A 14,543-nucleotide genomic window follows, 5' to 3' on the forward strand; every position below is an offset into this window, starting at 1 on the left:
CTGAACCAGATTTTAGGTTTGAGACCTGTCAATATGACGAATTAACTGATTTCAGCTGACATAAAAGTTGGGTATTAGAATCGGCTTGAGCACCCGAGCATTACAAGGGAGGTGGGGGTGCAAACAAAAATCAAATCATCAGTGCTTGCTGTTCATGGCAATCCACTCCCTCCTGTTGCTAAGTACATATGTGTAGTCCTGTCTTTAGGTAAAGACTGGATCAGGCTGGTAGTGTTGGTCTCCATAGTTGAATCTTGCCCAAAGTAAAAATTACTTGTTGGCTATAGCATTATCTTTGGAACAAATTCACATACACTGACCCAAATAAGGAGCTATTAGGACAGAAGGCCAATAGCTTGGTCAAAGCGGTATGTTTTAAGGAGAATCTTAAAGCACGAAAGTGAGATAGAGAGGCAGAGAGACGTAGGAAGGGTGTTCCAGAGCTTGGGGCCTAGGCAACTGAAGGTGCAGTCATCAATGGTGGAGTGATTAAAATTGTGAATGCTCAAGAGGCCATAATTAGAGGAGGGCAGATATCGCCCCTGTCAGCAAGCACAGGGGTGAATGGGGAACAGGGAACAGGGAACGGGACATGATGTGAGTTAAGAATGGGCAATGGGGTTTTGGATTGACCTCAAGTTTACAGAGTGTAGAATGTAGGAGACCAGCCAGGGTTGCACTGGAATAATCAAGTCTAGAGGTAAAGACAGCATGAAAGAGGGTTTCAGCAGCAGGTGAGCCGAGGCAGGGGTGAAGTCAGGCAACGTTACAGAGGTGGAGGTCAGAAGAATAAACTGGAGAAAACAATTTACATTTTTTATTTGATCAAACAGTTTGTTAAGTAGTTGAAAGCTCCTTTACCTCATTGGTTACATTAACAAGGTCATGTAATACAGAGACAGTTTCCATCAGCTCCCTCTGGAATGAAAAAAGAAAATCAAGCTTGTCCAAAAGGTGTCAACAGTAAACCAAACCTCAGCTGTTACCCTTAGCCACAACCAACAAACACATTCACCACACTGGTTTTCCAGGGTTTCTGCAGTTATTTCAAAGCTACATTGGACAATGAGGAGAACCCTCATGGAAATTAATTCACTTCCATTTATTTTGGTCGATAATCGGTCAAACTCTTTCCTGAGTTATTCTCTTGCGATTTTTGTATTTATAAAGCAAATTAGGGTTTTTTTTTATCAACACCAATACATGAGTGGTGTATAACTTTGCTCAACATATCCCTTTTCCTCTGATAAATGGAATTTTTAAGAGTGGCAGTTGAGTATTCTGTGAAGAAAGGACAAACCCTAGCAATAAACTAAAACTGACGATAGGGTTGAAGAACAGTATTTAATACATAGCCAGGACAAACAGAGGACAAATAGTAGACAGGTGACAAGAAGCTGGAAATACAATTCATCTTCTACAACTGGGACATGAGGTACATTGCACAACTCCTCAACAGTTTCCATCATAAGTTGCATAATTCAAGTTAGGGCGATAGAAATTTTAATGTAAAATAGAAATTAAATTGCCGGAGCAACAGTTGCATTACTGTGCTGTTTGTTCTTAATTCTGGCATAATTGCCAAAAAATGTGAAAAACATTTCAAGAAGACATATCATATGTGGTATTCTGAAGAATTAGCATCATCTTGGAATACACAAGTTAAGGCAAACCATACCTGACTCGATATAGTTAGACTGCAAAGAGCACTTATTAACGTATTTCTGGTCCGTATCTGGAAATCACTTGTGATACCTCCCTCTTTATGGAGGCGATAGAGCACCCTGGCCAACAATATGATGTAATTTTTTGTTTCTTTTTGGTTTCCCAACAACATGAGAATTGAAAGGTTCTGAAGACCCTGGGTGCACCTGAATGAGAAGTAAAAGGGTTACCTATACTCAGAATTTCTCATGGTGATCTATGAACCTCACTTAATTTCTGTAATGGGTAATATAACACAATTTAGTCAAAGTATTTTATTAGTACATTGATAATTTAATAAAAGTAAAGATATAAATTGATGATAGCTGTTTTAGAATAAAAATGTTATGTATAAGCACTAAGCAGTGATGTTAAAAAATATTTCTGCCACTTAAGAGATTTTCCCAACATGCATCACTTTATTTGCTGTAAGCTTACATAGTTGATAAATGAAAATCATCTCAGGGATTGGAAACAAGATCCACTGTTCAGAATGGATTCATTTACTCACAGTTCTTCATCTGTTTTAATACTTGGTAAAACAATTGGAGTAACTGAACATGGCTTGGTTTTAGATCCGAGTAAATCAGTAATCACAGTGTTGATTGTCACTACAAAAGAAATATAAGCAAAGAGACTTTAAACCAAATTAACATGGCAGTGTGATACAGTAGCACAACGGAGTGAAACAATTAAGCATGGTAGTGCTGAATCGCATATTGCATTTGGTGTATGGTTAGTGGTTGGGTTACTGGATTTGTAATCCAGAAGCCTGGACAGATGATCCACACACAAGTTCAAATTCCAACATGACAGCTGGGGAATTTAAATTCAATTAATTAAATAAATTTTGGAATAAAATACTCGTATAAGTAATTGTGACCATGAAGCTAAGGGCGGAATCGTCCCAGATTTGCACTAAGTGCGGTAACGGGTGGGTAAAACAATGGCAGCTTTTCACGCTGTATCATCCCAAACCCACTGCATTAATTATGCATTCCCAGATACACGCCATTTTGATGGTGGGCGGGCTCCAATTCGCCTGCCACGCAAATACCTCGCTGCTTCATCACGCCAAGCACCACATTTAAAATATAGCCATGCTCAGTACTTCCAGCCCAGGACTGCAGCAAAGAAGACATGGCCCCAAAAGGCAAGAAGACTGCAGCCCTTGAGTGCGTTTGGACACTGTGGAGGCCTGCTGTGATGTCCTCTACCCGCAGAGTAGGGGAGTCCGGCCGCAGGAGGGGCCGCTACATTGCCACTCCAGTTTAGTAGGCGATGGCAGTGGTGATCAATGCCAACGTTACACAGATGAGGTTGGCCATCCAATGCAGATAGAGGATGAATGATCTCATCTGTGCAGCCAGGCAATCAGCTCATCGCTCTTAAACTCTAACACTCAAGCCTATCATACAGTCACTGGCATCTCACTCACTGCCAGCTCAAGGGACATCACCACCCATTCTTACATACACACCATCACATGTCCATCTGGCCTCATCTCCTCTGGAGACTGCCTCTTCAGCCTTCACCATCTTGAGGCCCCTTACACAGATCAACATGTACCCCACACACACCCTGGGATACCCTCCTTCCCCAGTACAACTCTCGTCCTGCAGCCTCTTCCCTTGCCTGAGGCCAATTTTCCCCCTTCCCCAAGCCCTGCAGCCATTGAAAAGCCACCCACATATGGATGATCTGATAGGTGGAGACCTACCCGAGAGCCCCTCTAACAGTGAGGTGGTGCTGTCTGTGAAGCCTGGCGCTGATGACTGAGAGTTCTCACAGAAGCAAGGTAGGTAAACAAACCTTGAAGTCCTGAGCGAAATGCAGCCTGCCAAGTGCACGCCTTATATATGCTGTTATGAAACAGGTCGGCGTGTTTTCGCATGGACGATCCAGCGGGAGGGATGAGTCTGGCGGGTTGTCCTTATAATGATATGCTGATGTATTTCAATGAGGTTCCCAACATCCCATGGCAGGGAACACAGCCCGCCTTTGGTGGGCAGAGCGGATGATCATAAACTGGCTTCATGACGTCATGAAACCAAATTTTGGTCTTCTCGCCATATTGTCCGCTCACACCACCCAACACACCAGACCCTGGCTGGCACAGAAAATACCGGCCTAAAATTTGTTGTTAAAAACCGACCTGGTTCACTAATGTCCTTTAGGGAAGAAATCCACCTCCCTTACCAGGTCAGGCCTGGCCTACATTTGACTCCAGACCCACAGAAATATGGTCAACTCTTAACTTCTCTCTGAGATGGCCTGGCAAACCACGAAGTCTGGAAGGTAGCTAACCGCCAGCTTCGAGGGCAATTAGGGATGTGCAATAAATACTGGCCTTCCCAGGGACACCCACAACCATGAATGAATGAAACGAAAGGAAAGAGACTGCACCCTTGATTTTTCAAACATCAAACTCTTGGGCCTGAATTTTCAGCTCAGCGGGGTGGTCACATGTGATCGGTGGGCTGGGGACAGCCGGGCAACGGACAGCCAACTGCGATCGGCCCCAGACCACAATTTCATTCTGGCTGGCCAATTAACGGCCAGTCAGCGTGAAACGCGCGCTGAAAAGCTCAGCGCTGCCAGGGTGGGGGCGGGACGTGGGCGGGCGATGACATCAATGCGGGCACTGGCCAGCACTGACAGAAAGCTCCCTGAAAGCAGAAGCTGCCTCAGGGAGCTGAAGACCTGAAACGGCAAAAATAAAGTTTCGAAAGCTGAAAAATAGTGTCCATTTTTCACAATCAGTCACCTGAAAATTTGGCTAATGAAATGCTGTCCACAGAAATTTATTTATATTTTATTTCATCATGGAAATCTCATCCTGCCTGTGGATGAGGTTTGTTGAAAAATGCAAAAGCTGCCCGGCCGATTCATCCATCCACCAACCGTAATGCTGGATGGGCTACGTAAAGTGACAGACAATTGCACCGTTAATGGTCTTAATTGCCCTCAAACTTGTCGACAGGCACGCTTCCAACTTTTGTGCATGCCTGCCGACTGAAATATCACGTGAGCACGGGATGATGTCGGGGCGCTCGACCAACATCATCTCGTGTTATTTCACGCGTAATCGGGTTGGGCGCACGCTCTTCCGATCAGCGTATAATTCAGCCCTTAATCATGAATATGCCATTATGGGGAAATGTGAAGTGGAAAAGAAGAAGGAAAACTGGACAAAGCAAAGTATCAAGTGCTTGACCTCGAGAGCTTTTGGCTCTACTTTCCAAATTCAACCCTTGTTAAAGAAAACAGCATGGAGGCCAGTAGCACCGCCAGAATTGGTATGGGATAAAATCGTGGAAAGCCACAAGGAAACTAGTGTGAAACACAAGCAACTTGGTGTTGCTCAGGTCTCAGTTTCTTAACTAAGCCACGTAGAATTCAAAGTGCCCACAAATCCACCGGTGTGACTGATAGTAGTAATGTAGAATTTAATACTACATATCAAGTCAAAAGGCCACAAATTCTCCTTCAATGATTGTGAGCAAAAAGATGAATTTATGATAGATTTTTCCACACCTGGGTGTACCAAAAATGTACTATTACTATTGCTTTTTTTTCAAATACACTAAATGAGCCAATATCCCCATAAAGGAAAGTTTAGAAGACGATGATGTTATAAATCCATTTTGGAGTTATATTTCGTACCTTAACCACCACCCATCCCTCCCCCAGCTACTCGCTGAGAAAACGAGTAGTCTTAGCATCCTACTTTCCCCAAAGCTATGTTTCAAACTCCCATAATCCAATCCATTGCCTTCGCTGCACTTTTCAATATCTAAAATATGTCTGCTTTCCCCACTGAATTCTCATTCATGCCTTCACCCCCTCTGGATTTCTCAAGTCATCATTAAGCAACTTAGCACACTGTTACATGAAATGTCCAATGTAATTGGAAGCTGCTGTTTAGGTGGGACTTACATTTATATCTATTGGTGGCTTCGCCAGCAGGCAACTTAAAGTAGTACTCATGATCCCTTCCATCATACAAAACAGTTTCAGTTGAATTGCCAATGCTGTAGCTGTACTCATAATGCAGATCCTTCAATAAGATAAAAACATTTCTAGTCCAACAATCTAGTTTCAAGACAATAATTTTAAACTCATCAAAGATTGCAAGGTAACTAATAAAAGTGCATTGTTCTGAACCCTGAGCAGTGCACAATGCAGGTCACAGGATGTATGAGTTAGGAACAAGAGATATCAAAGAAAACAGAACTCAGTCTGACCCTTAATATTGCAAGATTTAAAAATCAAAACCAAGTAATATATATTTTACTTCACTATATGAGCAGCTAATAGAATGACTCACTGTCAGAAGCAAATATTAATAGGTCTGGGTCACCACAATCAATGTTGTTTTAAGTCCACATTATTTTAAATGGCATTCATTTTTGCTAAGTGCGAGTATTCAGTTACAAAGGATCATTTATTGTTAAAGATACTTCATTACAATATTCCTATTTTTGGTTGGCCAGCATTTAGAGCTAGAGCGCTGAACATAATTGTTAAAATATCTGTATTTTGAAATTAGTCGATCATACTGCAGTGAGGGGTTTGAATTATCTCTGATATTAAGATTAATTATTTTGTAATTATAGTAAGAATACTTCATTACACAAATGTAGAACGGGAGCTACCCAGGGCAGGTGTAGGAAACAAATGACAAAAAAACATCTCATATAACAACACAAAAGCAAAATGTTTTGGTGCTAGAAATCCAAAAAAATTAGAGAATGTGGGAGTGTTCTGTGGGTCTGGAAGCATCTATGGAGAGAGAAATCATATACCTACTGAGTATTTCTAGCATTTTCTGTTTTTACTCCATAATTCCTTAAAACTGAAATCCTGACAACATACTTTCTTAAAAATTGTGTTCCAAATAATGATTAATTTCAAGTTGTTGAAAGCTACTGAGCAGTGGCAAAAACAGAGGGACTAACCTGAAAGGAGTTACTCAACCAACAGTGTTGGGAAATTAGATTTTATTCTTTACCATTTAAAAGGGAGCATATAATACATCAGTTCTTTAAAGCTTGAGCAGTTTTTTTTTATTTGGACATGGGATGTAGGCGCCGGTTAGGCCAGCATCTATTGCTCATCCCTAATTGCCCTTATTCGGAGGGAATTTAAGAGTCAACCACATTGCTGTGGGTCTGGAGTCACATTTAGGCCAGATCAGGAAAGGACAGCAGATTTCCTTCCCTAAAGTGAACCAGGTGGGTTTTTATAACAATTAACCACTGCCTCCCATAAAATTACATATTCTCATATGTTCTCACCAAGAAAGACAGGTGGTGAAGTATGACTCTGGAATCAATCCTTAACCAGTCTTACATTTATTTACAGAGGGGGAAGACAGTGGCGTAGTGGTAATGTCACTGGGATAGTGATCTAGAGACCCAGGCTAAAGTTCTGGGGACATGTGTTTGAATCCCACTATGGCAGCTGGTGGAATTTGAATTCAGTTAATAAATCTGGAATATAAAGCTAGTCTCAGTGATAGTAACCATGAAATAATCATCAATTGTCACAAAAACCCATCTGGTTCACTGATGTCGTTTAGGGAAGGAAATCTGCCATCCTTACCTGATCTGGCCTACATGTGACTCGAGACCCACAGCAATGTGGTTGACTCTTAACTGCCCTCTGAAATTACCTAGCAAGGTCAGTTCCAGGGCAATTAGAGATGGGCAATAAATGCTGGCCTTGCCAGTGACACCCACATCCCATGAAAGAATTTTTAAAAACATTGTAAGCATACACCCCTTGACTCAACCATGCCACAGTTTCATTAAGTGTTCCTTTATATGTGCTTAAGTGAAACCACAATTAATGCCCTCCACCTGTATATAATTAAACTCAATTATGATCGACAATTTATAGAATATGCATCATATATTTAGCAAAGGAATGCTTTCCGAAGTGGTGACTTGTTTTTTTTAAACACCACAAGCTCACCTTCCTCCCAGAAGTACAGAACATGCTGTAATGTGTCAGAATCTCTGATCCAATGCTGGGTCGCACCTCGCATGTCAATCCCTGAGGAGCTTCATTAGTGAAGAGGAAAAGCTGTGCTTTTCCTGTTTCGCTCTGACCTCCTACTGGAGAAGTAAACAGTGCAGACAGACAGTAGCATAAAATGTTACAATCTTAGCAAACACAACTTCTGTGAGCAAAAAACCAAAGTGAAGTTCAAAATGCTTGAAATATTCTTACTTACCAACAATGACTTCTATCATGTAAATCTTCTTACTTTTAAGGCTGAAAGGTTTAAATGTTAAAGTTTGTGATTTTATACCTGTGGAAAAAGGCAAAGCCATTCTTGAATCATTGTTGGTGTAGCAGAAAAACAAAAATATATTAGTTCAACACAACACTGTTATTCACAGCTAAGTTAATATTAATGTATAACCAAATATTAAAACTGAATAACTTAGCATTTCAGCCATTTTAATTTGAGCTATTTGCTCTTTACTTTTCCAGTTTTCTCTTCCTTCATTGCTTCCTTTCCTGAATGCAATAACTGATAGGAGAATACAGCTCCATAAACACCAGTTAATCTTGAAATTCTTCATATAGGTTATCATTCTTCTTTTGTGAACTTAGGTGAGTGTCAGCAAGCTGGAAATGCAAAGGAGCTGAGGGCATCAAATCTAAAAGCGATTCTGTTGTCTCATATATATGTAGGTACCAAGACAGTTAGTAAACATACACAATGAGAGCTGGCACAACATGTGAATACACTCAGCAATATATTTTTAAAAATTTGTTCATGGGATGTGGGTATCACTGGCTAGGCCAGCATTTGTTGCCCATTCCTAATTGCCCTTGTGAAGGTGGTGGTCGGTCATTCTTGAACCGCTGCAGTCCATGTGGTACAGGTATACCCACAGTGCTGTAGGAAGGGAGTTCCAGGATTTTGATCCAGCAACAGAGAAGGAAACCAATGTAATCATCCCACCAGCAGTAACAAGGTAAGACTCTTTTTCACATCTCTCATATTCTCTGCACAGATCAGCAGGATTTTCGCTTTGCCTCAGCCTAACCGTAAGCCAGCTGGGAACACTTCATTGCATCTTCTTTCTGCTTCCAGTTAGACCCTCTAAAGCTGCTAGTGCTTCTACTACTTTCTCTCTTGGTCTAATTTGTTAATGCAAACTATGGTAAATTGCTTTATGGGGAGGCAATGGTGTAGTGGTATTGTCACTGGACTAGTAATCCAGAGACCCAAGGTAATGCTCTGGAGACCTGGGTCCAAATCCTGCCACGGCAGATGGTGGAATAAAAATCTTGAATTAAAAGTCTAATGATGACCATGAAACCATTGTTGTAAAAACTCATCTGATTCACTAAAATCTGCTGTCCTTACCAGGTCTTGCTTACATGTGACCCCAGACCCACAGCAATGTGGTTGACTCTTAAATGCCCTCTGAACATGGGCATCGCCTAGCCAGCGACACCCACATCCAATGAATTTTTTAAAAAAGGAAATCAAGACAGCACCAAAATCAGTGAGATTATGGACAAAAGGAGCGGACACTCAATTCTCCCTACTATCACCCCATTTCCCAGCAAAAGCTAGGCGGTAATCAAGCTGAAATCATTCATATTTTCCAGCTACTCTTCTATTTTAATAAATTTCAGAAGCAAAATGCAACTTTGTTCTGTATCATGAAACATTACTGTATAGAAACTGGCCATTCATCTGAACTGTCCGTGTCATATTTTTCACACCATGAGCAATATGGATGTTCCCACTTTCCTGATCACTCACCTTCAATAGTTCTTTTAAGCAACTACCTAATTTGCTTTTCAAATAATTTGCAGACTCTGCCATAAACCAGTAAAAGCAGAGATTTGCATATTCAACCCATCTTTAGCATAAAGGAAATGTTCCCAATCATAAACATAATTGATTGAGAAAGTGGTCCTGGGCACGCGACAAAACAAATTCCCTTTTCTCACCACAAACATTTTCCTTATCCCAGGCTATTTACCAGAGAACTAAAATCTCCTATAATTGCTAATACATTGTTGATGCTCTTGAATAGGTTTACACATTTAATTGTTGATATCCATTCCATTGCTCAACAGCATATATCATACTCCCCACCAATGTGACTGATCCATTGTTATTCCTCAGCTGAATCCAGAGGAATTCTGTTTACACCATTTTTTATTAACATTTTACTGCTCTAAGCTAATGATGTTTTCTCAACTTACTATCATTACCTTACTGCCCTTTCTTCCTCCCTTCTGGCTTCTGAAAGATTATATCTGGATATATGATACATGGTACAGTTTAAGTTTGTTATGGACAAAGAAATAGACAAGTTGCAAAAAAAATGTTTTGGATTGGGGGAGAGTGGATTTTAGTAAAATAAGGTAGGATCTGGCCAAGGTAGACTGGGAACAGCTACTTGTGGGGAAATCCACAGAGGAGCAGTGGGGGAGCGTTCAAAAAGGAAATGGGGAGGGTGCAGGCTCAACATGTTCCCTCAAGGGTGATAGGAAGGAGTAACAAGCCCAGAGAACCATGGTTGACCAGAGATATTCAGGTTACGATGAGAAGGAAAAGAGAGGCTTTTAGCAGGTACAAGGGAAGCAAATCAGCTGAGGCATTAGTGGAGGACAGAATTGCTTAAGAAAGCAATTGGAGAGCAAAGAGGGGATATGAGAAAGCTCTGGCGGGCAAAAGTAGGGAAAATCCCAAGATATTCTATAAGTATATCAATGGGAAGAGGATAACCAGGGAAAGAGTAGGGCCCATAAGGGACCAAGGGTGGAGCCAGATGGCATCACTAGAGTGGTGAATGAATGCTTCACATCTGTCTTCACCCAAGAGAATGAGGATGAAGGTATCGAACCTCGGGGAGAGAGACTGCAAGGTTCTTAAGCAAGTTGATATAGGGAGTGACAAGGTATTGGAGGTGTTGGCAGGCTTAAAAGTGGACAAATCTCCAGGTCCGGATGATTTGTGTCCCAGACTGTGGAGGGAGGCAAGGGAGGAGATCGCAGCGGCACTGACCCAAATTTTTAATTCCTCTCTGGCCACGGGGAAGGTGCCAAAGGACTGGAGAACAGCTAATGTGGTTCCGCTATTTAAGAAGGGTTGTAGAGATAAGCCAGAGAACTACAAGCCAGTGAGTCTCATGTCAGTGGTAGGGAAACTATTGGAGAAAATTCTGAAGGAGAGAATCTACCTCCACCTGGAGAGGCAAGGTTTGATCAGGGATAAAAGCAAAAAAACTGCGGATGCTGGAAATCCAAAGTAAAATAAAAATAAAAATACCTGGAAAAACTCAGCAGGTCTGGCAGCATCTGCGGAGAGGAACATAGTTAACGTTTCGAGTCCATATGACTCTTCAACAGAACTAAGTAAAAATAGAAGAGAAGTGAAATATAAGCTGGTTTAAGGGGTGGGGGGGGGGGGGGGGGGGGTGGGGGGGGTGACAAGTAGAGCTGGATAGAGGGCCAGTGATAGGTGGTGATAGCCAAAGGATGTTATAGACAAAAGGACAAAGAGGTGTTGAAGGTGGTGATGTTATCTAAGGAATGTGCTAATTAAAGGTAGAAAGCAGGACAAGCAAGGTACAGATAGCCCTAGTGGGGGTGGGGTGAAGGAATCGAAATAGGCTAAAAGGTAGAGATAAAACAATGGATGGAAATACATTTCAAAATAATGGAAATAGGTGGGTAAAGAAAAATCTATATAAATTATTGGAAAAAAATGGTGGGGGGATCGGAAAGGGGGTGGGGATGGAGGAGAGAGTTCATGATCTAAAACTGTTGAACTCAATATTCAGTCTGGAAGGCTGTAAAGTGCCTAGTCGGAAGATGAGGTGCTGTTCCTCCAGTTTGCGTTGAGCTTCACTGGAACAATGCAGCAGGCCAAGGATGGACATGTGGGCATGAGAGCAGGGTGGAGTGTTGAAATGGCAAGCGACAGGGAGGTCTGGGTAATGCTTGCGGACAGACCGAAGATGTTCTGCAAAGCGGTCACCCAGTCTGTGTTTGGTCTCTCCAATGTAGAGGAAACCGCATTGGGAGCAACGAATGCAGTAGACTAAGTTGAGGGAAGTGCAATTGAAATGTTGCTTCACTTGAAAGGAGTGTTTGGGCCCTTGGACGGTGAGGAGAGGGGAAGTAAAGGGGCAGATGTTGCATCTTCCGCGATTATGGGAAGGTGCCGTGGGAGGGGATTGAGGTGTAGGGAGTGATGGAGGAGTGGACCAGGGTGTCCCGGAGGGAACGATCCCTGTGGAATGCCGCCGAGGGGGTGAAGGGAAGATGTGTTTGGTGGTGGCATCATGCTGGAGTTGGCGGAAATGGCGGAGGATGATCCTTTGAATGCGGAGGCTGGTGGGGTGATAAGTGAGGACAAGGGGGACCCTATCATGTTTCTGGGAGGGAGAGGAAGGTGTGAGGGCGGATGCGACCAGACCTCAACCCCACTAGGGCTATCTGTACCTTGCTTGTCCTGCTTTCTACCCTTAATTAGCACATTCCTTAGATAATATCACCACCTTCAACACCTCTTTGTCCTTTTGTCTTTGACATCTTTTGGCTATCTCCACCTATCACTGGCCCTCTATCCAGCTCTACTTGTCCCACCCCCTCTTAAACCAGCTTATATTTCACCTCTCTTCTATTTTTACTTAGTTCTGTTGAAGAGTCATATGGACTCGAAACGTTAACTGTGTTCCTCTCTGCAGATGCTACCAGACCTGCTGAGTTTTTCCAGGTATTTTTATTTTGATCAGGGATAGTCAGCAGGGCTTTGTCAGAGGGAGGTCATGCCTAACAAATTTGACTGAATTTTTTGAGGAGGTGACCAGGTGTGTAGATGAGGGTAGTGCAGTTGATGTAGTTTATATGGATTTCACCAAAGCCTTTGACAAGGTCCCACATGGGAGACTTATAAAGAAGGCAAATGCACATGGGATACAGGGTGATTTGATAAGGTGGATTCAAAATTGGCTTAGTTGTAGGAGACAGGGGGTGATGACAGAAGGATGCTTTAGTGACTGGAAGCCAGTGTCCAGTGGCGTACCACAGGGATCTGTGATCAGTCCCCTATTATTTGTCATTTATATAAACGACATAGATGACTATGTGGGGGGTAGGATTAGTAAGCTTACAGATGACACAAAGATTGGCCGGGTGGTTAACAGTGAGGTTGAGTGTCTTGGGCTACAGGAAGATGTAGATAGGATGGTCAAATGGGCAGATAAGTGGCAGATGGAATTTAACCCTGAAAAGTGTGAGGTGATACACTTTGGAAGGAGTAATTTGACAAGGAAGTATTCAATGAATGCCATGACACTAGGAAGTTCTGAGGAACAAAGGGACCTTGGCGTGTGTGTCCACAGATCTCTGAAAGCGGAGGGGCATGTTAGTGGGGTGGTGAAAAAGGCATATAGGACACTTGTCTTTATCAATCGAGGCATAGATTACAAAAGTAGGAAGGTTAGGTTGGAGTTGTATAGAACCTTGGTGAGGCCACAGCTGGAGTACTGTGTGCAGTTCTGGTCGCCACATTATAGAAACGATGCGATTGCACTGGAGGGGGTGCAGAGGAGATTCACCAGGATGTTGCCTGGGATGAAACATTTAAGTTAGAAAGAGAGGTTGGATAGACTTGGGTTGTTTTCGTTGGAGCAGAGAAGACTGAGGGGTGACCTGATCGAGGGGTACAAGATTATGAGGGGCATTGTCAGGGTGGATAGGGAGCAGCTGTTCCCCTTAGTTGAAGGGTCAGTCACGAGGGGACATAAGTTCAAGGTGAGGGGCAGGAGGTTTAGGGGGGATGTGAGGAAAAACCTTTTTACCCAGAGGGTGGTGATGGTCTGGAATGCACTGCCTGGGAGGGTGGTGGAGGCGGGTTGCCTCACATCCATTAAAAAGTATCTGGATGATCACTTGGCATATCATAACATTCAAGGCTATGGGACAAGTGCTGGTAAATGGGATTAGGTAGGTAGGTCAGGTGTTTCTCACGTGTCGGTGCAGACTCGACGAGCCGAAGGGCCTCTTCTGCACTCTGTGATTCTGTGATGTAACTTTAGATGCTGACCCAGCTACAAGCATATTATAGTTCCTGATATAATGCCATTATTTTCTAATTTAATGGCCTGAATTTTTCAGTTGGCGAGCGGGCTTGGTGGGAGCGGCGCGGAGCCGATCGGCTCTGCGCCACCATTTTACACGGGCGGGCCAATTAACGCCCACCCAGCAGAAGGCGCAAGTCGTATCGCTCAGCACTTCCTGTGCGGGTGGAGGGAGAAGGGAGAGTCGGGTCCAGCGCTCTTTTGCGCGTGCGTGCAAAAGAGCGCTTCAATCTCCCTGAGGCACAGAGCTACCTCAGGGAGATTGAACAACTTTTGAAATTATTAAATAAATGGATGTAAAATGTAATTAAAAATGTCCCCTCACATGTGACTGTGTCACATGAGATGGGACATGTTTTGATATTTTGGAAAAATTATTCATTTAATTAATAAAAGCTTTGGGAAACCTCATCCCGCTCGTGGATGATGCTTCCTAAAAAATGCGAAGGCTGCTTGGTCTTTTCGCTTACCCGCCAACCTTAAGGTTGGATGGGCAGTGTTAACAATTACATTAATTACGTCCTTAATGGCCTTAATAGGCCGTTTAAATATTGGCAGGCGCGCAGCTGACTCTGGCGCACGCCCGCTGTACAAAACATCGCGAGACAGCACGATGACGTTGGGACGCACGCCCGACGTCATCTCGCGTCATTTTACACACCGGTGTGTCGGGCCCGCCCCCATACGCCGACTGAAAAATTCTGCCCA

General features: G+C 43.0%; 1 protein-coding gene across 1 annotated transcript in view; it reads right to left on the reverse strand.

The window, feature by feature from the left end:
- The window catches only part of pkd1l1 (polycystin 1 like 1, transient receptor potential channel interacting), a 249,457-nt gene that overhangs the window by 150,984 nt on the left and 83,930 nt on the right, over window positions 1-14,543 (reverse strand). Inside the window, exons 16-21 of the mRNA XM_078534059.1 lie at window positions 7,946-8,023; window positions 7,684-7,826; window positions 5,644-5,764; window positions 2,216-2,315; window positions 1,679-1,871; window positions 862-918 (exon numbers count right to left, since the gene is read on the reverse strand). Coding sequence (XP_078390185.1) covers window positions 862-918; window positions 1,679-1,871; window positions 2,216-2,315; window positions 5,644-5,764; window positions 7,684-7,826; window positions 7,946-8,023 — 692 coding nt within the window. The remainder of the gene's footprint in view (window positions 1-861; window positions 919-1,678; window positions 1,872-2,215; window positions 2,316-5,643; window positions 5,765-7,683; window positions 7,827-7,945; window positions 8,024-14,543) is intronic.

This window comes from Cetorhinus maximus, chromosome 3, assembly GCF_964194155.1.
Source record: "Cetorhinus maximus chromosome 3, sCetMax3.hap1.1, whole genome shotgun sequence".
Classification (NCBI taxonomy): Eukaryota; Metazoa; Chordata; class Chondrichthyes; order Lamniformes; family Cetorhinidae; genus Cetorhinus; species Cetorhinus maximus.